The 22,864-nt window shown below is 35.2% G+C and overlaps 6 protein-coding genes across 6 annotated transcripts; all 6 read left to right on the top strand.

Annotated features, from left to right (window-relative positions):
* Positions 1 to 315: 315 nt before the first annotated feature.
* FG386_001742 (uncharacterized protein) lies at positions 316 to 3,915 on the top strand (the record flags this gene model as incomplete). Its single annotated transcript, XM_067341135.1, has 1 exon — positions 316 to 3,915. One exon carries the CDS (start codon positions 316 to 318, stop codon positions 3,913 to 3,915), a length of 3,600 nt encoding a protein of 1,199 aa, XP_067196943.1.
* Positions 3,916 to 4,685: 770 nt separating this feature from the next.
* FG386_001740 (insulinase like peptidase) lies at positions 4,686 to 8,210 on the top strand (the record flags this gene model as incomplete). The annotated part of the gene is made up of 1 exon (XM_067341133.1): positions 4,686 to 8,210. One exon carries the CDS (start codon positions 4,686 to 4,688, stop codon positions 8,208 to 8,210), a length of 3,525 nt encoding a protein of 1,174 aa, XP_067196941.1.
* Positions 8,211 to 9,118: 908 nt separating this feature from the next.
* FG386_001739 (insulinase like peptidase) lies at positions 9,119 to 12,523 on the top strand (the record flags this gene model as incomplete). The annotated part of the gene is made up of 1 exon (XM_067341132.1): positions 9,119 to 12,523. One exon carries the CDS (start codon positions 9,119 to 9,121, stop codon positions 12,521 to 12,523), a length of 3,405 nt encoding a protein of 1,134 aa, XP_067196940.1.
* Positions 12,524 to 12,963: 440 nt separating this feature from the next.
* On the top strand, positions 12,964 to 16,281 carry FG386_001738 (insulinase like peptidase; the record flags this gene model as incomplete). The annotated part of the gene is made up of 1 exon (XM_067341131.1): positions 12,964 to 16,281. The coding sequence occupies one exon, from the start codon at positions 12,964 to 12,966 to the stop codon at positions 16,279 to 16,281; it is 3,318 nt and encodes a 1,105-aa protein (XP_067196939.1).
* A 426-nt stretch (positions 16,282 to 16,707) lies between these two features.
* Positions 16,708 to 18,501, top strand: FG386_001737 (uncharacterized protein; the record flags this gene model as incomplete). Its single annotated transcript, XM_067341130.1, has 1 exon — positions 16,708 to 18,501. The coding sequence occupies one exon, from the start codon at positions 16,708 to 16,710 to the stop codon at positions 18,499 to 18,501; it is 1,794 nt and encodes a 597-aa protein (XP_067196938.1).
* Positions 18,502 to 18,967: 466 nt separating this feature from the next.
* Positions 18,968 to 22,525, top strand: FG386_001736 (secreted insulinase like peptidase; the record flags this gene model as incomplete). Its single annotated transcript, XM_067341129.1, has 1 exon — positions 18,968 to 22,525. The coding sequence occupies one exon, from the start codon at positions 18,968 to 18,970 to the stop codon at positions 22,523 to 22,525; it is 3,558 nt and encodes a 1,185-aa protein (XP_067196937.1).
* Positions 22,526 to 22,864: the final 339 nt, after the last annotated feature.

The following is a 22,864-nucleotide window of genomic DNA, read 5'->3' as shown; positions in this document are numbered from 1 at the left end:
CCCTGTAAACCTTCAAATAATATCCGCTTCAGTAGGGCACTTATTTTGTAGTTCCTATTTGCAAGTTCACCTTCAGGAATGTCCCTCCGTAGACCCTTGATATTTTGATCTTGGTGCTAAATCATCGCGTCTGTTGCTTTATGCGAGGTTGTGAAATGGTATCATTCATGCAGTTTAAATTTTGATTTATCTTTGCTACTGTTTTTAGTTTTTCCAAGCCCTAATTTTTATCATGTGTTTGGAGTAAGAGTAAAAAAGTGACATTCTGCATTACCGCCAGAAGCTCTATAAAATAAAGATGCAAGAGTAGGTCAAATGATTCTATTTGTATTTAAAGTTATTAATGTGTTTATATCACTATTATATAGCACTTTAGTCAGTTTTGATTGCTTCTTTTGCGACAATGTACTGTTGTTATATAAAGGTAGTTACATTGCATTGAGAACCAGTTTGAATTATACAAATGAAAAGTCGGATTTACCTATAAAGGTAAATAACGAAAGTTACAATTTTGAATTCGAGAATGTGATAGAGCTGGTTGATGACGAAAAGTTTGAAAAGCCAATTACCACGAAAAGAAAGTATAGATTTGTGAAGCTAAGTAATGGTTTGAAGGTGTTTATGGTTCAGGATAAAGATATAAATGTATCTATCGGGTCATTAATTGTGAGAGCTGGATTTGAGTTTGAGCCGCATAGCTTTCCAGGCTTGTCTAGGTTTCTTCAGTATTCGATTATACTTAATTTGTTTACGGGGTACCCTAAAGAGGATGCTATCTTAAATGATAACACAATTAACATTAGTACAAAAGCTGAGCGAGAGAAGGTTAGATACAATTTTGCAGTCAGTTCTGAGAAGACTGAAGAGACTCTGAGGTTATTTTCGAATATCTTTACCAATATAAATATTTCTGATGAGATAGATAAAGAGTTAATTAATTCATTAAACACAGAAATGGACGATCCGACCAATGCTGATTTGAACAGATTGGTTGAAGTGGTTAAGGAGCTGATAATTAAGGAGGAACTACATCATTCTAATTCTGATATAAAAAATTTGAATATAATTTCAGATTCAAGCGAACATTTTAAAGAAAAAATGCTGGAGTACTTTAGGTTGCATTATAACGCAAGAAATATGACATTCGTACTATTGTCTAACATTTCCCTTAATGAACAAACCAGAATGGTTGGTCAATTTTTCAGCAGAATTGAGAATCATTTGGAAACCAATTATCGCTATATTGATCCAACTCAGAATCCTTTGTTAAGTTTAACATCAAAAAATGTGCTTTTTTACTCGAATAATGAATTACCAAAATTGAAGATTTTGTTTCCACTAAGAATATACATTTCACCTTATAGAAGCTCCCTTCCGGAATTGTTCTTTACCAGCTTCATATCCAGCAAAAGAAAAGGAAGTCTTTATTACTTTTTATCTAATAAGGAACTCGTAACTGACATTAAAGTTGGATTTAGGAATTTTCTCAAGGGGTATTCATCATTTTTCATAGAAATAACCTTCTTTAAGGATTATAAACTGAACGTGTTAAAAGTCTTAAGGGGTATATTTTCCGTATTTGAAATGATGAGAAATGCCGACATTGATCTTGAATTAGTTGAATTAATAAAAAAGCTTGATCACAGCAAGTTTATGTATAAAGAGGACTATGATCTATTTGATGAATGTTTTAATATTCAAAATTCGGTTGAGTCATACAATTGTCCTCCAGAGAAAGTTCTTTCTGCACCATTTAAACACAGTAAATTTAACGAGGAGTTGCAAAAAAGAGTTCTTTTAGACTTGACTCCAGAAAACATGTTGCTTATTCTCCATATCAGAAGCACGAGTTACAGCGATAACAACTATTCTTTTCTTAGTAAAAAACCAAATATTCACTTAAATAAGCCAACAATAAGCGATGTTTTTGAGGATTGCGAAGAGTCAGAAACCATTGAGAATAATTCAACAAAAAGCGTCTCCTGTAATAATATTTTAAGTGATTTAACCAATTTCGAGTACAACTTACTCTTTTACCAAAGCTTATTAAAAGAAGACTTTGCATCGTTCAATTCTACCGGTGCCTTATATGCTTTGAAACCAATACATCCTTGTGTAATAACTTTCTTGAAAAAAATGGTAAATTCAACAACAGCTTTTACTGACTTCGAGGTTTCAAAACCAGACTTAAAGTTGTTTGATAACCTGAAGATATTTTCTTCTTTACATAAAGTTGAGCCTCAAGACGTGCCTATTAGGCTTTCGGAGGCTATAATGAAATCGGGTTCTGAACAAGGCATTAAGTTCTTGTCTGAAGATATTGTCAAGGATTACCAAAGATTCTTTTACTTTCCCTCACATTTCCAAAAAAGTCTAAAGACAAACATTTTGATATACCTTAAATTACCTTTTAAAAGGACATTTGGGAAGGTGATTATCCCATTTCATACAAAAAAGCTGGATATTATATTTTTCATTATCGTGTTTATTCTAAGAAAGTCCCTGGACGATATTAATTTCTATCTGGAAGGATCACTCACTCACGTTTCTTTCAGTAAAATTTCTCCCTTTGAAACCCCCTCTACGGCCTTTGGAATTTCAATAGAAATAAGTGGTTATGTGAATCACATAATTAGTCACATTTCAATCATAGCACAAAAATTGGCCAGTTTTAGAAATTATATTAACAACTCAAATTTTAAATTAGCGAAAAGGACATACTTTAACAGGAGAAAAAATAGCTCTAAAAGTATGTTTTCAAATCAATTTAGTTACATTGAAAGAGCCTTTATGTTCAATCACGACGCATCAGACGCAAGCATCATGAAGGTTATAAATGAGATTACATTGGAGGACGTTGTAAATGTGAGTAATGTTTTGGCTTCCTACGGCAGAATGGAGGGTTGGATTTTTGGAAATGTAACTCCAATGAAATCCAGGGAATTAATACTTTTGTTTTCCATAAATTTAGGAAGATATGAAGTTAGAAATGAGGCCAAAAAGAAGGAAAGTAATTTAGATTTATCCCCAGGTTATTTAATGCTAAGCTTCATTAAAAGCGTTAAATTTATCATCTTTAACTTATTCAGCAATTTATTTGGTGATATATGCTTTAGTTGCGATGTGCCAATTCATCTTAGTTCAAATGAACATAAACAAGAAGCTTTAAGTTCTTTTTCAGAGCTCAGAGTTGTTGATTTATTATCTTTAAAAGAAGACAACTTTTATTATCACGAGGTTTCCAGTAATCCTAATGTGGCAGACAATAGCGTCATGCTAACAGTTATAGTTGACTACTATACAAGAGAAACTGACATTCTTGCCGATTTATCTGTGTTTATTATCTCAAAGTACTACTTGGAAGAGTTTATGGCAATGAACAACTACAACTATTTTATTTCAATAGAAAAAAGAATATTACTTGATCGTACATTGGCAATTAGAGCACTCTGCAAGTCGTCAAACTACGAAATTCAATCTCTTGTTAACATTTTAAACGAATTTTTCAATAGTTGGTTCAATTTCAAGATTTTGAGCCTCACGGATACTGTGTTTCAGGATTCAAAACAGGTTATTTTGGAGAGTCTTCATGAGGATATTTCAGACATGTCAATTATGTTAAGGGATTTTAAAAACGAGATATACAGCAAAAGATATGACTTCGATAAAAAAAGTGCTCAGATTGATTTTCTATCTGATGTTAATTATTCAAGTTTTAGAAAATGGTGCAAAAACATCTGGCCAAAATCCAAAAAGTTGCTATTTGGCATTTACTCGCAGAAAATCAGCGAGAGTGAATATAACGAGCTTCAGAAATATGTCCCCGATGGTTATGTTAAAATAAAAGTTGGACATTTTTTTAATCAAAAAAACATCAAATCATTTAGTCCAATTACAGCATATGACGTTGATTAGGGAACAACTACTAAATAAATAAGGCTATAGAAAAAATGAATTTTTCATAGGTTTTATGACGGACAAATGTCACGAGGCACCCTTATATTCTTTGAATGTCACACTTCGTTTACGCAACAAGGAAAGAACTACGAACAGGAATTAGTTAATTTTATGTTTTTGTGTTGATACTCTAACTATTTAAATTCTAATTTTGTCTCTGCTGACTTTACGTGCATTGTATTTTACATGCGGGCATGTGGCATTGCATGCATGCAATGTTTCCCTAATACAGTAGCAGTTGAGTGAATATGTTCGCAAATAGAATATAAAACTCCCACTTAGCAAAATATTTTTTTCACATTCAAATCACGAGGAGAGCGTGTAATGTATAACTCTACCTTATTCCCTCGAATATGGGGAGAGTGCAAGACTCCATTAGCGGTGGGTATTCGTGATATAGTAGATAGCTAAGACGTTTTGAAGATTTGAGCAAGTTCAAAAACGAATAAAAGAGTGACAAGTAACGGCGAAATTAAGGAAACTTAAGATACAATTTAACTGATCAGGCATTGAAAGTCAGGAATTTCATGGAAACAAATATGGAATTATGTGAATTTAAACACATTTAGCATAAATTGGGAAAATGACACAATCCTTCGACTGCTTAAGTTTATTGACAAGTATTTGTCCTAACAAATACTAGATATACAGGAGATATGGCGGCAAAGGTTATTGATTTTTTATAATTTTTTTAAGCCCACTCACAAAATAATTTGTCAGGAGGAAAAATGAGTAAGAGATTGGGACTAAGGGGTGCCATTTCACCGTTGCTGGTGGTGATATTCACATCCTTCGTATATAAGAGTAGCTTTTCGGCTCTCGGCGACAGCGTTTCTTTCATATCTTTGAGAGATAGAATTGATTCAGAAAAAAATAGGTTCCAAGGGTCAGTACTAAGTATAAAGGATGATGACGAATTTTTGAAACCGGTGATTTCAGAGAGAAATTATAGATATGTGAAGCTGCAGAACGAGTTGGAGGTGTTTTTAATTTCTGATTCAAAAACAACCAAATCAACAGCGATGATGAATGTTAAGGTAGGCTCATCGATGGAACCGGGGATACTATATGGACTCGCTCACTACTTAGAGCATCTTTTATTCATAAACAATGAGAAGTACCCAGATTTAGACGGCTTTATGAAATTTATTGGCCTGCATAATGGTTATACGAATGCCCATACTCATTCTTATAAAACGGTTTATGAAATGACAGTAGACTCATTATCATTTCACGAGGCGTTGGATAGGTTTTCTGAATTTTTCAAAAGGCCTTTGTTTGATGACACTTACACCCACAAGGAGTTGATGGCAATAGAGAATGAATTCAACTACGCGAAAACAGATGACGATTTGCGTTTATACTTTGTCCTCAAGGGCTTGGTGGATAAAAAAAGTCTTTTTAGCAGATTTGATTTTGGCAATATTGACACCTTGAAAAAAATACCTGAGTCTATTGGGATTAACGTAAGGGATGAGGTTATCAAGTTTTTTAAAAGTGAATACAGTTCAAATAGAATGGTATTGGTTCTTACTGGCAATCAGTCTTTAGATGAATTGACAAATATGGCAATTAAGTACTTTTCAGATATTGAGAACAAGAATCTTCCTGTTCAAACCTTTTCTGATCCAATAGATAAGAATCCATTAAATCCATTTAAGCATTTAACCAACAAGTTTGTATTGTTGGATTCTTTCGGAAATGATATGAAAATAAAGGTGTTGTTTCCTTTGGAGAGGTACATACCGAAAACCATTTCACAGGACAGACTTTTCCTTCTCGAGAGATATATTTCTTCAAAAAGGCCGGGTGGATTGTATCATTATTTATACAACTCAGGACTTATTTTTGATATAGACATTGACATAGATGACTACAACATAGGTTTTTCTTATCTAGAGTTGACTGCAACATTAACGAAGAAAGGCGAGCAGAATTTGTTCTTGATTTTCGAAGCTTTCTTTTCTGTAATCAAATTGATTAAGAATACAGAGCCGAGGATTGATTTGTACAATGAAAAAAAACTCACTTCACTGTCTAGTTTTGACTACGGCAAGGTATTTGATTTATTCTACGAAAGCAATAAAATACTGGAAACATACTATAACTATGAATCCAAACCTGAGGAGGTGCTTAAAAAGTCATATTTGATTTCTGATTTTGACAAAGAGACGCATGATGAGATAATATCTCAAATTAGTCCAGAAAACATGTTGGTTTTCTTCAGGGTTAAAAATCTGGAGGATGTTATTAAGAACTCGGTGTCAATGGATAACAACCTCATTTGTAGTTTGTATCCCAGCAGTGAATTTTTGGAAGAAAACGTTCGCAACGAACTTTTAATAAGCACCAACCTTTCTGTTAGTGAAATATTGGAGGAAAATTACACCAAGGCTAAATACGTGGTAAAGGAATTGAGTTCATGTTTTATTTCATATTTGCTACAAATAAAACCGGAAGTGGCGATAGAAAAGTTTTTAATAACACACTCGGAACCAAATCCATATATTTCCAGTGATTTTTCAAATAACTTGAACGATGTATCTGTTGAGAATGTTCCTATAAGATTAGGTGACGCTTTTAAAAAACACAGAAAATCACTTGTAAATAAGGATCTCTCTTTGGAATACGAGAACTTTAATTTATATAAGAATTTCTTTTACTATCCGACGCATATATTAAATATTCCAAAAACCACGTTTAAGATCACATTTGACTTTCCATTTGACAAACTATTAAACAATTCAGTTTCGATTACAACAAAATCGTTGAGATTGGAATTGTATTCATACTTGTTTTCTGTGTTGCTATCAACAAACTTTTCACAGAAAATGTTTGAGTTGGACTCGGCTTCATATCTGGCGTCTATGAGCACGAGTTCGTTCTCTTCAAATTATTTGAATACAATTCAGGCGTCTTTCGTATCTTTTGGTTTTACGGATAAAATATCTCTGGTTATGTATAAGTCAGCGCTTTTAATTAGGGAATTTTCGAAAAAAGTAACCAAACACGAATTTGAAATTCAAATACAACTTTTAGAGAAGAGGTTAATGGACTACTTTGACAATCCAGAGATAGGGGACGAATATTCTAGGATGTTGAGTAAATTTGATTTTAATCAAAATTTGTCTCCTGAGGCAAAATTAAAAGAGTTATCTTCTCTTGATTTTCAGGAGTTTATTGAGTTCTCTGACTTGCTTTTAAATACATCGAAAGTGAATGGTTTCGTATTTGGGAATATAGATCCAAAAGCAGTTGTCGACATACTGGACTACTTTTTCAAGACCCTGTATACCGGGAAAAGCAGAAGAACTACCTCGAATAACGATTTAGGTTTTGTGACGCAATTTGATTTCTTTTTCTCAATGTGGGACAAATTTAGATCCCTGTACACTAATTTGATGGATTATTTTGGATACAAGGAACCCCAAATCAGCGAATACTTGTACATTCCTGATCACTTGAGGTCTGAATTGTATATCAATAATTCTACAGAAACTTTGGAGAACTTGCAGGTCTTGGATGTTGTTTCACTCCCGAAAAAATCAAAATACTATATTTTTAAGATATCTGAATCTAAGATTGACATTAACAGTGCTATCATATTAAACGTCTATGTTGACTACAAGTCCATGCGTTCCTTTCTGCTTACGAACATATTGGTTTCAATAATTTCCGATCACTTCTTCGCAGAGTTGAGGACAGATAAACAGCTTGGTTACATCGTTTATTCCACATACAGAACACTAGTTGGGCATATTTCTGGATTCTCCTTTGTTGTTGTTTCTTCAAACAAGAACGTTGACGTTCTTTCTGAGAATGTGCTGGAGTTCTGGGAAAAATGGTTCTTTTCCTCCTCAAATTTGATCACTGAAGAGATGTTCAATGTATCGAGACTGTCTTATATTGAATATTTAAAAGACAAGCTTACGAGCTTCTCTGATGTGAGTGCAGAGTATTCAGACACCATTCAAAGAAAGGAGTACGACTTTGAGTGGAGAAGGAAAAGCACCCAATTCTTGCAAGACCTTTCTTTTGACGAATTTATTGATTGGTACAGACAAATCTACGATAATTCAAACAGAGTGATGTTTGCAATTCAATCACCCAATTCAGTTGACAAAAGTGATGAATTAAAGAGACTAGAGGAGTTTGTTCCTCACGAGTTTACCAAGCTGAACGAGACAAAATCATTATTTACTTTAGACGGTGTGAGAGCATTTAACCAAATGAAGATGTTTAATGCTTATTAAGTTAATTTTAAAGCATCTAACGAAAAAAAGAATGGAGTGTGGAAAGAACGATCATGAGGTTAGAGATTCATTGTCAGTCTTAAGTTTTTTATTGGAAACCAACTTCCTAATGGCTTCACTGAAACTAAATGACACCCCGGCTAGGCGCGCGTATGTTAAAATGCTTATTTGCCGAATTAAGGTAAAATAAGACGTTCAGTTGTTTCGTAACTATGAAATCGGGTACCATTATCATTCTATGACTGAATATCCTTACTGTAATTGGACCTCATGCTCGGCAGGACAAGGCACTCTATCGCGAAACGGAGCGTGGTAGTAGTAGGAGGCAGTTGGGAAACTGGCCATTACAACCTTACACTAGTAGTTTAAAGTGTAGTGTTTCTTTATTTTTTTTGCATTTATTTATAAAACAAAATATCTCAAAAATGCATTCTTTTGTACGCTTATCTTTATCCTCACTGTTTAGGGTATTTCTGCATAATTAACATACAAATCCTGGGTCAAACCTGATACCAAAAGGCGCCAATCCTATAAGTGTTGACGAGGTACCAGATTTATTAAAAAGAAACGAAAGGAGAGGAGAGAAAAGGTAAAGACGTTTTATTTTTTCCGTTATTTGATAAAATACAGAAATTGTACTTCTCACAAAGGGAAGAAAAATGCCCAGGGTCAGCTCCCTTCTGTGTCTGGTATTGAGTTTTTATTTCCTACTCGACTTATTCGCAAGCTTTGTGGGAGTAGGTAGAAGTCTCAGTTTGTTTTGCGGCTGTCATGAATTTCTGTCAAAAGGACCGATCCTCAGGCAGAGTGGCTCACCTCAAAATGAGAACGTTGGTTCCGTTAATAGTGGTTCAGGCTCGCACCTAACTTTCGTGTCTAGATTAAACTCTGAATATAAGATACATAAAATGGGAAATGGCATCAAACTATTTTTGATCAGTCAGAAAGACATCGAGGAGTGCGAAATCTCAATATTGAGCATGGTTGGTACTTTTCACGAGCCTGAGAAATTTGAGAGTTTGACCTTTATACTGATGACTGCATTAATGAGTCTTTCAAACTTGGACACGGAAAGACGAGGATTGATGGACTTCATTAAAAGAAACAATGGATCTTATTTATATGATGTTTTCTACGACCACAGCACCTTTGACTTTGTTATTCCATGTGATGTTTTTGAAAGAACGCTTGAACTGACTGGTAGCATGTTTTCTAATCCGATTATAAGCAAAAGTTCGCTTCTTGACTCGGTAAGAAGAATAGAGTCAGAATTTGTTTCTGGGAAGGACTTAAGAGCGAACTCCATCCTGTTTAACTCGATCTTGCTCTCTTCTTCCCAGTACTCCTTTAACAACAAATACTCAAGAAACACTTATTGCGACTTGGATACATTAAATTACATAAAAAACACCAGTGATGAAGAGCTACTATCTCTGTTCAGAGGCTTCTTCGAGGAAAACTATAGTTCGAACGTACTCATAGTTGCAGCAAAGAGCAATCTTTCTTTGGAAAGGATGAGTGAATTAATGGATTCCTTTTTCGGTAAAATTGCGAACAAAAACTTGCCTGTACATTCTCCAGCCAAGTCGACTAGACTTGCATTGGTGAATCCCTATTTGTTTTCAACTAACAAGGTGTTCATTTCGGACAATCAGAATAAGAACTCGCTTATACTGCTTTTCCCATTTAGAGAATATACTCTTCCCTTCTACAAGAGAGATCCTTTATTTTTTATGTCAAAGACAATTAACTCCATAAGTGACTCTAAATCGCTGGTTAATTTACTTACAAAAGAGAAGCTAGTTTCTAGTATAAACATTACATTAAATGAATACACATCTGGGTTTTCCAATTTGGAAATCACTTTCAATCTTCTTGGAGATGGAATGAGAAGAATTCCGTTCATTTTAAAGTCGTTCTTCTCCACTATAAAAATAGTTGAGAAAATGGGTTACAATTTGGAGTACTACAATGAATCAAAGATAAATCGCCTTAATTGCGAAAAGTACTTGAAAAAAGACAAAGTACCGTTTGAGAGCAGACAAATGGTCTCGAATTACTTCCTCTTTAGAAGCAGGACTCTGAGTTCATTGTTGTTTGGACAATACGAATTTTCTGACTTTGACGTCGAACTTGGAAATAGATTAATTAGACAGGTAACTCCGGAGAACATGATAGTCAGATTATTGCTAACCAAGTCTGTTTTCGAGTCAATGAAGCACTTACCCGAAACACTTAAAGAGGACAGCCTGGATTGTTCCATCTATTCAAACTTAATTTCTGATGACAAGGCTTTCCACTTTTTGCACTTAACGAACAATTTAGATATTGAACGAGTGAATTACCGAAATTCTTTTGGAATTAACTACCTATTTGATGATTTAAACAAATGCTTGTTGGAATTTCTAAAGAACATTCCTTTGGAATTTATAGAGGGCCTAGGTATAGTTCCTCCATATACGGGAGTTGACGTTAAATATGAATACGAGGAGTTTAAAGGTAGAATTGTAGACGACATGAACGAAATAAAGATAAAAAGGAAGTTGAATTCTGTTTGTAATCAAAAAGGTCCCGCGGAGGATCCAATTAAGCTTTACGATGTACTTAATGAAGATTTTAAACTAAGAACCAACAACTTTAGAATATTTAGTCATATGTATTACGTTTATGACAAAAACCATGAAGGCATTGCCTTTTTCTTAAGTTTCTCGTTTCCGTATCACATAAGTAGGTTGCTCAAGCTTAACACACTTTATGTTTACAGCATGCTGTTTTTAATGAGAAAGATCATTAATCATTTGGCAATTGAAATGAATAAGAATAATCCCCATAAGAAATTCAGTTTGGAGGCGAACATATCAGTTCCAAGTTCATCAATCAACAACATTTTTGCATTTAATTTGTTCTTTAAACTTGATGAGAATTGTCCCACAGAAGTTATTCAGACTCTTATAAACAACATGATAACCCTAAAATATTCTGACTTTTCATCGGTTTTGAGGGAGTCAGTTTCCCGTTTAAGTGAATATGAAGATACCAATGAAATGAATGACGTTCTCACTCACCTGTCAGTTTTAAGTTCAAATTTGGACTTGACTTCAAAAAAAGTACTAAAAAAATTAAAGAAGATAAGCTTCGAGCCGTTTTACTACTTCATACAAACTATTTTTTTATACACAAATTTCAACGGATTTATATACACCAGTTCTAGTCCCCTAGACGCGGAAAAGATGGCCAGCAGTGTTTTCTACGGTTTTAAGAGGTTTTATCCGGGAGAAAATTTCGGAACTGGCATCTCTCCTTATACGGTGGAGGACGTAAAGTCAAACTCTAACAGAAGAACAAGAACTCTCGGTAACTTAACGAGAATCATAAAACAAAGAAGCAAACGCACTATGAGGACATTTAAACGAAGAAGCGTAGCCAGGACGAGGAGGATGCTCAGTAGAATAGTCCACACCAACCAGATTGATGATCCGGACTATAAAGAACAGGGTGTTGGTTTGAAAGTGCAATATTATATTTTAAACGACTCGAATTCAAACATATCAACCTACGAAACCACCGAGTTATCTTCAAAAAAGCTAAATAACTTGCAAATTGTTGATCTGTCATCGCTGCCAGACAAGTCAAAAATCTATTTTCAAGTGACACTCACAAACACTATTCAAAAAAGCTTTTCAATTTTGGACGTATATTTGGGAATCAATGATCCTCACAATGAAATATTTTATGAATTAATTCTGGAGCTGGCCCGTATAGTTCTTAAGAATCATGTCAAGACTTCAGAATCTGTTGAGGTTTTACTTGATAACAACTTTATCAACTCAAACTACTACTTCTTCTCCATAAACGTCTCGTCAAGTGAGAGCTTGTCTGATCTTAACATAAGCACCATCAGAATGTTTAATTTAATATTTGAGAATATGATCAGAGTTTTGGATATATCATTATTTAACTCTATTAAAGTGTCTTTGATGGAAAAGTTTGAAAGTGAATATGGACGGGACTTCGAGTACACCAATTTAATAGAGGAAATCATCAACAAAAGATTCAATTTTAAGAGATTCAGGAACAAAAATTTAATTTTGTCATCTATAAACTTTGACGAATTTAAGAACTTTCTTGTTTACGTCTTTAATAACGCACCTGTATTAATGTACACCGTTCAAAAATCAGTTAATTATGGCGGAGATGAATCCCTACCATGTGTTCCTGACGGCTTTACCTTCGTTTACTATGTTAATCAATTGTTCAACTTGCCAAACGTGAAAATTATAAAACCGGTTGGAGGTGTTCAAGCTTCTTTATAGGATATCAGGTATTAAATAAATCTCAATTTATATTTTTCAAAATTATTTACTATATCGACGTTTAAATTATAGTAAATGCATTTTACTGTCTTCAATTCAAATTGGAACTAGTTGCTTGTTTAACCGTGAACGTTTATTTTTAATTGATATTTACACTCTACCTTCAGTTATCTTTCCCTTTCACCAGCCGATTCCCAACTCTCCTTTCCCTTCCTTCCGATCTCTCTCGCTCTGCCCAGGCACTCAAAAAAGCATGCATTTACCAGAACTGGCGCCACTCGCTCTTGTAGGCTAGATTTATTGGATAACATATGGAATAAAAGAATAGGGAGATTAATTTGTCGGCTTCTCTGCACATTTGTTTGCACTTATGGTTATTTGAGCAACGTGTGACAGATTTGTAACGGGAACTGCAAGAGGAGAGTGTGGAGGACGACGACATGAAGTCAGGGAGTCCTTTGGAGGATGACAAGTTCAGGAAGCCAAGGAACTCCAAGTCCGTGTGCAGGTACTTGAGACTGGAGAACGGACTGGACGTTTTTTTGATATCAGAAGAGAGCGTTTTAAGCACGAGTGTGAACCTGGTGGTCAAGACAGGTTCGGCCTTTGAAGGAAGGGAAGTAGATGGTTTGGCTCATTTTTTGGAGCACGCACTGTTTTTGGGAACTGAGAAATACCCGGGGGCAAACGACTTTGGTAAGTATGTGAGAACAAGGGGCGGCAGCACAAACGCAACCACAGATTCTACAATGACTCAATTTTCAGTGAACATTCCTAATGCATTCATAGAGCAGACTTTGGACATGTTTAGCGAGTTTTTCAAAAATCCGTTGTTCAAGGAGGAGTTTCTGTATAAGGAGATGAAGATAGTCAATAGCGAATTCCTTTCAAAAAGCAATAACTACTACACTTTGTTGGAACACGTATTCAAGGACATATCTGACGAGACACACATATACAACAAGTTTTACTATGGAAACTATCAAACTCTGTGCAAAAGGCCAGTTGAGAAGGGGATAAACGTGAGGGATGAGATGATAAAGTTTTACAAGAATTATTACGTTTCGAATAACATGATACTGGTTGTCTTAAGTAGTTTGGATGTGAATTCACTAACTGAGCTCTCTAAAAGGCACTTTTCATCAATAAAAAGCGGAAAATTAGAGGTGGAAACTGACCCAAAAAGACTGTCTGAAACTCCTGAATACCCATTTTCAAGTGTTAAGAATAGGTTCATTAAAGTGAACATAAACTCAGAAAACAAGGAGTTGATGCTCATATTTCCCATTCCGAGTGGCCACTCTTTTGGAGAAATCAGAGCGTTTTCGAGGTACATTTCTTTTTTCCTGTCCTCCGACTCCCCCAGTAGATTAACGGACGAGGTTATTTTCCAAAAAAAGTACTGCAAAAGTATATCAGTTATGGATTTCCACTCGCATCTCGGTTTCTCACAGATCATTATTTCGACTCACTTGACTGAAAACGGGGCCAAAAAGATTGATCAGGTAATAAAATCTCTTTTCTTTTCTATAAACAGCGTGAAAAACACTATTTTCATAGACGAGTTGGCCATCAAGATAAAGCGTGATTTCAAGTCAAAATTTAATGAATTGGAGAGGAATCTAAATCTTATTCAGGTTTTTGAAATTGTTAAAATGTATGTTTACTCGAACTCCGATCCGGGTAACTTTTTATATTCAGGATACGATGTGTCTGAGTTCACTTCAGACGCCTTTGAAAAGCTGATTGAGTTCTTAAGTCTAGACAGAATGTTTATGGTTGCTGTGGGATGCAGTTTTGATATTAAATACCTAAGAAAAAATAGTATAATAAGGGTTTCGGACCACCATTTTTATTCGAGGAGCAACAAAAGAGGCGCATCAAAACTCGGGACTATATTGAACAAAAACAGACCGGAAAGCCGATTTTTGATTAGGGAAATCCACTTCCAAACAAAATATTCGATTTGGGACATTTGTGAGGACATTTTGGAGTCTGTCAGGTCCATGGGCCTTGTGCAAAACGGGATTGACTTCTCAAGTCTAAATCTCCCAATCCAGGCCTTGTCTAACATGTACAGCAGCGACGGCTTTGCGAGCGGTGAATCAGAGGTTAGTATAAAGCCACCTCTTTTGTTTGACGTCGCCTTTGAATTTGAAAAGTTTAGAAACAAAACCAGCAGGTCTTTTGAGATTTCCAGGGATTTGAAGATTACAAATACCTGGAGGGGCCTTTTCTATCTTTATGTCCCATCGAATGTGGTGGCGGAATCGATGCTCACATTGAGGCTGTTTTTGCCTCCAATGTACGGAAGGAAATCCTCCAGAATATACCAGTTAAAGGGATTTTTTATCAAGAACACCTCTCACTCCCAAGCCCTGTTGCACCTGCTTACCGAGCTTGTCAGGCATAAAATGGGACCCGGGTTCACGAGTGGGAAAAAGTCCACTGAGTTCCAAATATACACGACCTCAAACAGCTATTACCCCAACTATGTGATTGGAATGGAGTTGTTTTTGTGCGGAAACCTCAAGGATCTCTCAGAATTTCTTCTTGAATTCTCGACTTCCTTGAAGTCCGTGTCCTCAATAAGCAGATCAGATTTTGGAAAAGTGAAGAGTTCTTTAATTGAATCTGAACACGCAAGTTATAGGAGAAGAACCCAAAGAGATCTTATGAACGACCTGGAAATGAGAATACTAAACAACGGAATAGTGGATAAAAACAGCTACATTAAACTGCTGAGAGGAATTAAATTCGAAGACATACTCATCTTGTCTGAGTTCCTAAGGAAGAATTGTCTATTTGAGGGGATGTACGTGGGGGACATAGCCACTAACATTCTAAAGTCCTCCTTTGATTCGTTCATTGTGAATCTAAGGGGCGGATATGGGGGTTTTGATACCTCAAAGGCACTATTTTACGTTAGAGACAGTCCACTTAGCGATAATTATTCTAAATACTATTACAAACAGCTTTTCTTTAAACAGAGTGAGGAGTCAACCCCGTATTGCAGATCTTCAACCTCAAAAAACTACTTTGATTTAATTGATGTGTTCTCAATACCACCAGATAGAAACAAATTGTTTTTCCTTGAAAACACGTACAAATGCAAACACAACACCATAAGACTTTCAATATTTTTCAGAAAAGAAGATCCAACCACAGTGGTTAAGCTTTACATCGTAAATCAGCTGTTTTTCGATCACCTATTTGAGTTGTTAAGACAAAAAAGGCAGATGGCCTATGAATTTAATTCCGAGATCAACAATATCCATGATAGACTGCTCACTTACTCGTTTGTAATACAAACAGACACTTTTGATATAAGGAAAACCACGAACGCCTTGCTTGAGTGCGTTTCAGAGTTGACTCCCGAGATCCTCTCAAAAGAATTACTTAGAGTATCGATTGAGGAGCGGATAAACGCTCTTTCTCAAAACTATGGTCCCAACTACACCATTAACGAGTATATTAAATTGACGAACAACAGGTGCTTTAACTATAGTTGGACCAGCGATCTTATAGAGAGTCTCAAGTCGCTCTCTTTTTACCAGTTCCACAGGTGGTTTTCGGAGTCCATTAAGTCTCCACCTATGATTATTACTGCCATTTTGTCGGACTCTACAAATGCAAGGGAAAGGAAAGAAATTGAGAGATACGTTCCGAACAAATTTATAAAGCTCAAAGAAACGAAATGTCTGTTCAAATTTGACAATTTAAGAACGTTCAAGTTCTATCACCAGGCCTTTAATTGAAGTGTACAGAGACACACATTTCTTATTTTTGTCTGCGTTTTTTGTTTTGTTAGCAATTCGGATTGTCCTGGGTTCCGCTTAAATCCATGAATGTTGCTTTAATTTTCTTTAGAGCATATAACCTCGTCGGTATTCGAACAGCTGGTCTCCGTTAGAGGGTGTTTAGCCGGATACGGTTTAGAGAAACAAAATAAAGAAAATATTAAGTTTTTTTAGTGTGTAAGTTTACGTTTTGTTTCGTTTTTATATAATTAAGTCAGAATTTTCGTACTTCTTAGATAACGCATTAATTGAAAATATTTAGAAATAGCAGTATACAAAAATGCGAGGTCCCTGTATATGAAGATTGCATACAGTAAGTAAAATAACATTTTGGGATAGAATGTGAAATAAAATGACAGCACAGCTTTGGAATAATGGAAAGATATGAAATTAGTAAGAATGTTGGTTTCTAAATTACTAAGACTAATAGGACTGTTCTCGCTTCTAATTAGAGGGTTTTCACACAAGAATTTGCTTGAAAGAATGAAAACGAATGTGGAAAATAAAAGTTTGGAGCAAATTTTGACTGAAAAAATGGTTGAAAAGGAGGACTACGAGCTAAACAGCAAGTTAAGGAGGATAATTGGGACTTTGGAAAGCAAAGTTAATACAAAGAAAAAGGATTTGACGGTTGGCGACAACACGAAGGTTAGAATAGAGAGAAGAAACAATGCACGCTCTATAGCTCTCAATTTGGAGGTTGGTTTTGGTAGCTCGAAGAATCCAATGTATTACACAAATATCGACGAAAAAATAAAGTGTTCGATGCTTTTAGGCCTTCACTTTAGGAAGTATATGATAAATCTATTTGAGAGTCACTTGGAGAAGCTAAACAGTGTATTTACGGAAAGTCACATCTATTTTGGGAGTGACAGGTATCACCTTGAGCTCAGGGAGCCGAACGTTGCAACCTTGGGTGATACACTAAAACACATTTCTAACTTTTTTATGGATTTTATAATGGGAAATAGTTTTCTAAGTGAATATTTCCTTGAGCTTGAGACTAAGGGAAATATCTACTTTTTGCCAGAAAACATAATGAGGGAAACGTTTTTGAGTATAATTAACACTCAAAGCGAGTACAAATACGGCAATGATTTATACGGGAAAATCAAAACCTGTGTCCATGGGCTAAGCTCTGAGGTGTTGGTTGATATTTACAGCGATTCGTTTGAGAGAAGGCTGAAAAACATGGAGATTATCGTGAACAGTCAGAGCAAGGTGAGCATTAATTTGGCAGCAAAGCTCGTGAGGACTTATTTCAGAAGACAGAGGGAGGAGAAACGAGGTAAAGAGGGATTTTCTGAAGGAAAGGTGACAAAAAGACGTGAGTTGAGCATTCTCTCGACTCATTCACACCCCTATTCTGTATTAACAAAAAGAATTGTCCAGATAAGCAGCAGCAGAATGGGGAATAAGTTAGTATTAATGTTTCCGATCAAAAACCACACTTATTTCCAGAAATATAAGGTTTCAAAGTTTCTCGAGAGCGTTATAACAAAGAATAGTGATTTTAAGAGGGCACTCAGAAAGTATTCTTGGATTGACAAGGTAAGCTATCAGTTTGAGTACAATCAAGACAATGGATTTTCAAATTTGCTGGTAATCTTTCACTCAAATGAGAGACTTAATGCGGACGGACACCCTGACAAATTCAATCTGGTCCAGCTCCTGGAGCTGTGGCTAAAAAACCTGCTATTAGTCAGAAAGGATGTATTGGACAAAGAAGAAAATCTAAAAAGCTATCTTTTAAGTTACAACAATTCTGCAAATCAGAAAAAGAGAGCCAAACTTAGTAATGGTGAAAGTGGGTTTATGAAAACGGGGAAGAACGCTAATTCGTTTCTAATTAGAAGAATTCTCTCCAGTTTGAGTCTCAATAACACAATCATAATTATATACAGCAATAAAGAAATTTGCATTAAAGGAAGAGACATCATAAATATGAATACTAAACTCAAGGAAAGTCACTACCAGTACTTTCTGAGAAAATGCAGGAGATTTTCCTATTTAATTAGAAAAAAGGTCCTACCCATTTTGGGTCTAAAATACATTCATTACAACGAGGATTATTATTTCAGCACCAAGTTCCTCTCTCAAAAAGTCCCTACGTCAATTCTAAAGTACCTCAGCGAGAAGTACGAACCCAAATCCAATTACAGAAGAGGCAGCATTTGAATTGATTCGCCAATTCAATATCTCCGTTCCATAGATCAATTAAAAGATTCAATCTAGAAAGGACTTGGCGCCATAAATGGGTTACCAGTAACCTCGGTAAATATATTACTGGGGCAGCACTGGGTTCTGAAACGAGTAATAGGGCGAACAGAGCGAAGCGGATTTTTGGTTTCAAGGTTGAACGTGCCTATAAAGGGAAACCATAAGCTTCTTTTTGGAATTAAGGCTTGCCAACATATATACATAAATAAAACATGCGCGTTTTAGTAGTATTTACACAAAATAAACCAACGGGTGATTGCCTTGGCAAGACCGCTTTGGAGCATTTTGAATATAAGTAAAAGACCAAGGGCAAGGTAAGAGAGAAAATATACAAATTAACAAGTTTTGACTGCACGAATGCAATTTTACAGAATTTTGAAGAAATTATGTGAAATTTGGGGGTGTTTTACCACCTTTTACTAGAATGACACTATTAAATGGATTGATAATAATATTAATAGTGAATATTGTAAGGGTGGTTGGAGCATGGGAAAATGTAACCCTTAAGGAGGACCTTTTTCAAGAGGTCTCTGAATTCGTTTCTAAAGATACATTGAATTACATATTTTCCTTTAATCCAAACGTTTTGGATACAGTTTCAGGTATAAATAACTACTCCCAGATGAGAACCTTTTACTACGATATAAATGAGTTCAAAAAAGTCCAAGATTGGGAGTTTGAGAAGATGAAGGACACTAAGGGAGAATACAGATTTGTGACTTTAACCAATAAAATGAAGGTTTTTATAGTTTCTAAGCCTGTTTTGTTCAAGTCTACAATGACCTTGTCCGTAAGGTGCGGCTCTTCTCATGATCCAAGTGCGATAAATGGGCTTTCACATCTTCTCAAGAACATAATACTATCAAAATTGAAGTTCAAAAAGCTGAAGAAGAAGAATCCTATTTTTTTTAATAATATATATAATAAAATTAGAGGAAGAGTTGGTTCAATGTCAACAAAATATTCATTGGAGGTGTTTAATGAAGACTTTGTTGACTCGCTATATGAATTCAGCAGATTACTTGTTGGAAATCTGGTTATAGACCACCATTCTCTTGTTTCAGGGATAAGCATGACTAGAAAGGAGTTAAACGAGGACATATTGTTTTCTGACATTTTGAGTTTGATTGTATCCGAGCACTTTTATCTATTGGAAAGACGTTTTCTGAAAAAGATTGGTTCAGATGACCCTGTTATTGATTTAAAGAGGGACTCAGCTACTGAAGTGATGAACAATTATAATTTATTAATTGATGGCTTAATGAAGCAGTTCGAGACCTACTATTCAAGCAACCTGATGATCCTGTCAATTGTATCAACAGAAAAAATGGATAGATTGGTGAAGTTGGTTGAAACACTATTTGGGGGCATAAGAACGCTTGATTTGGACATGAAGGTCATTTTTGAAACATCCAAATTAAAGACAAACCCTTACTTGAATTTTGTAAATAATATAGTGTCAATTAGAGAAAATTCAGGTGATCATTATATAAAACTAATATTTCCGATACCCTTCCAAAAGAACTTATGGAGGTATAAAATTACGGATTACATTTCTTACTACTTAATGGATGAGTCTGACGAGGGTTTAACTGGAATTTTGAAATCAAAGGGTTGGATAAATACGTTAAGCTCTGAATGTTCGGATAACGAAAGCGGATATTCGAATTTTGTGATCTCTGTAGGTGTTACTAAACTTGGAACAAACCACTTGACACAAATACTTGAATCTATATTTTCCACTCTGAAATTAGTCCAAAAAACGAACATAACTGACGATGTGTTGAATCTCATTAGGTTTGAAATAATTGTGGACCTGGTTAGTACGAACTTTGGAGTTGATGTTAATCAGGCGGATCACATTATAGATACCTATTTAAACACAGAATGTTCTCCTAGCGAGGTTTTAACGGCTCCTTATACCATGGAAAAAGTAGACAGGTATTACATAAACAAAATAATAGATTACATTAGACCGGATAATATGGTTATTTTCAATCCAACTAAATCTCTGCAAAAAGGAGCCTCTTATAATTTCAGAAAAAGTGATTCCTTTTACAACACATTGATTCAACGGTTCGAATCCTTCACGAAGGACCTTTATTATTGTATTTCAAAGTTTTTCCTTGGCTTTTTTGGAAGGAAAACCAAGTTTGTCTTCAACCTGAAAAACAAAAATATTGATTATTCAATAGAGGAGATTCCGGATTATATTAAGCAAAGAATTTTGAATATAAACGAAACAATTGCCACAAGCGAGCTTAATGTTCAATTATTTGAACCTGGAGTTGAGAATGATGTTCTTTATGTGGATGAAACCTGTCCCATATGGCCTTATCCAATTTCATTGAAGGATTCTATTGAAAGATACAGAATGGCACTGGACGATAATTCACTGCCATCTAACTCTTTGAGCGGAATAGAGTTTTCAAAAATTCTCAGTTTAAAGAGAATGCTGACGAATCAGTTGGACTTAGACTCTATTTTTTACATGCCTTTGGACAATAAATTGCCTATTATTTCATTTACATTCGATATAAGGATTCCAGAAGTTGTCAACAATTCAACAGAACTGTTGCTCTTAAACCTGAATCGTCCAAAGTTAATTTTGCTTTCTTATTTGTTCAAGCACGCTCTTTCCTCTTCACTGATAAACACTCCTGGAGAGAACTCCATCAAGGTTGAGGATTATTCAGATTTTCAGAACAACTATGTCATGCCTGGTTTGACAATCAGATGGGCGGGAAACAGTCAGTACTTTGACGAGTTTCTTATTGCCATGACCCACACATTGTCAAATTTCAGGAATATATTAACCACGACTCACTTTTTGGAGGCCAAAAAGGCACTTAAAAAGCTGATCGACATGTTGAACGACTCAAATAATGGCGACTATTGCAACACCCTTATCGTTCAGATTTTAAATCTCGAGAGCATTAGTCCTTTGGCATTGGAGGACGATATTAAGTATATCAGTTTTGAAGATGTTAAGAATTTCGGGAAGCTGTTGCTGAAGTACGGTGAGATTAGGGGAATAGTAATAGGGAATTTAACTTTGATTCAGTTAATTAGCCATTTGAATGCATCGATTAGTCAGATAAGACCTAAAAGCAGGTCCCTAAACCACATAGAGCTGCTGAATTCAAAGAAGGTTCGAACTTTGTTTGACTTGTTTGGGAACAAAAAGATATCAAATGACAACTATGTCTACAAAAATTATGTTGAGCACTTGCAACAAGGCACTTTATTAAGGCAGCTAAGTAACAAAAAGAGAATCAACAATGTTGTGAACATAACTTCACTTCCGAAAAGGTATCACAGAAGATATTACTTTAAAAGGAGATCAACAAGTTCAGACCAATATAGCAGTGTCTTTCTGTTCATATATCTTGGGAGTATAAGCGAAAAAAATGTGTGTTTACAGGATTTACTAATGCTTTTAGACATGAAAAGGATACTGAATTCATTTATCTCGAAAAAAAACAATCTCAAGTATTCATCGATAAATGCAGGTCCCTTGGATATTTCGTCTGATGTCCTAACATTTCATATTAAAGTCAATTTCCTCACTAGTAAAATGATTCCGATGGTAAACACACTTGTTGAATTCTACGACACCTATTTCAACAACCCAGTCAGCATTTTCACGGAAAAGGAGTTTTTAATTATGAAAAACATGCTTTTAAGTAATTTATATATTGAGAATTTGGATCCGACAAGACTTGTGAAAATCCATTACGAAAGAATTATACGCTCTAATTTTGCAACTAATTGGCAACAGAAAATGATTAGCTTTGTTCAAGATTTGACTTTTGAGAAGTTTAAAGACTTGTGGAACGGTTTGAAAATTGCCCCAACGATTTTAATTGCAATTCAGTCTGGAAGAACAGGCGACGATGAGACCCAGGATTTACATAATTTCGTTCCGGAAAACTACGACAGATTAAGTTCTATTTACCAGTTTAAGGATTCACTCAGGTAGTTCTAATGTGAATTCGTGTGTTATTCGCTGTAATCACTAAAACGAACAATTGTTCTCGATTGTCTCCGAAATTGTATCGGAGATTAAAAATGAACAACACAACTTTAAAACGGTTTCAAATGTGTAATTCATCTTTTTAATTTTTCATTCTGACGGCTGATTGGTTTCTATTTTTTATGTTTGAAATTTTTATAATGTTTCATGTCAAAATGCATACACAAATACATGCATACAAATCATTCTGCTTGCGCTTGCCGGTTTGTGTTTATGTGGAGTCTTCGGTAGCTTGTAGGTGTCTGGTTGCACATATATGCAAATGTTTGGTTGCGAGAGGTAATA

The sequence above is a fragment of the Cryptosporidium ryanae genome, assembly GCF_009792415.1.
Source record: "Cryptosporidium ryanae isolate 45019 chromosome Unknown contig_27, whole genome shotgun sequence".
Classification (NCBI taxonomy): domain Eukaryota; phylum Apicomplexa; class Conoidasida; order Eucoccidiorida; family Cryptosporidiidae; genus Cryptosporidium; species Cryptosporidium ryanae.
Note: the sequence above shows the minus strand (reverse complement) of the source record. Positions and strands in the feature narration are given on the sequence as shown.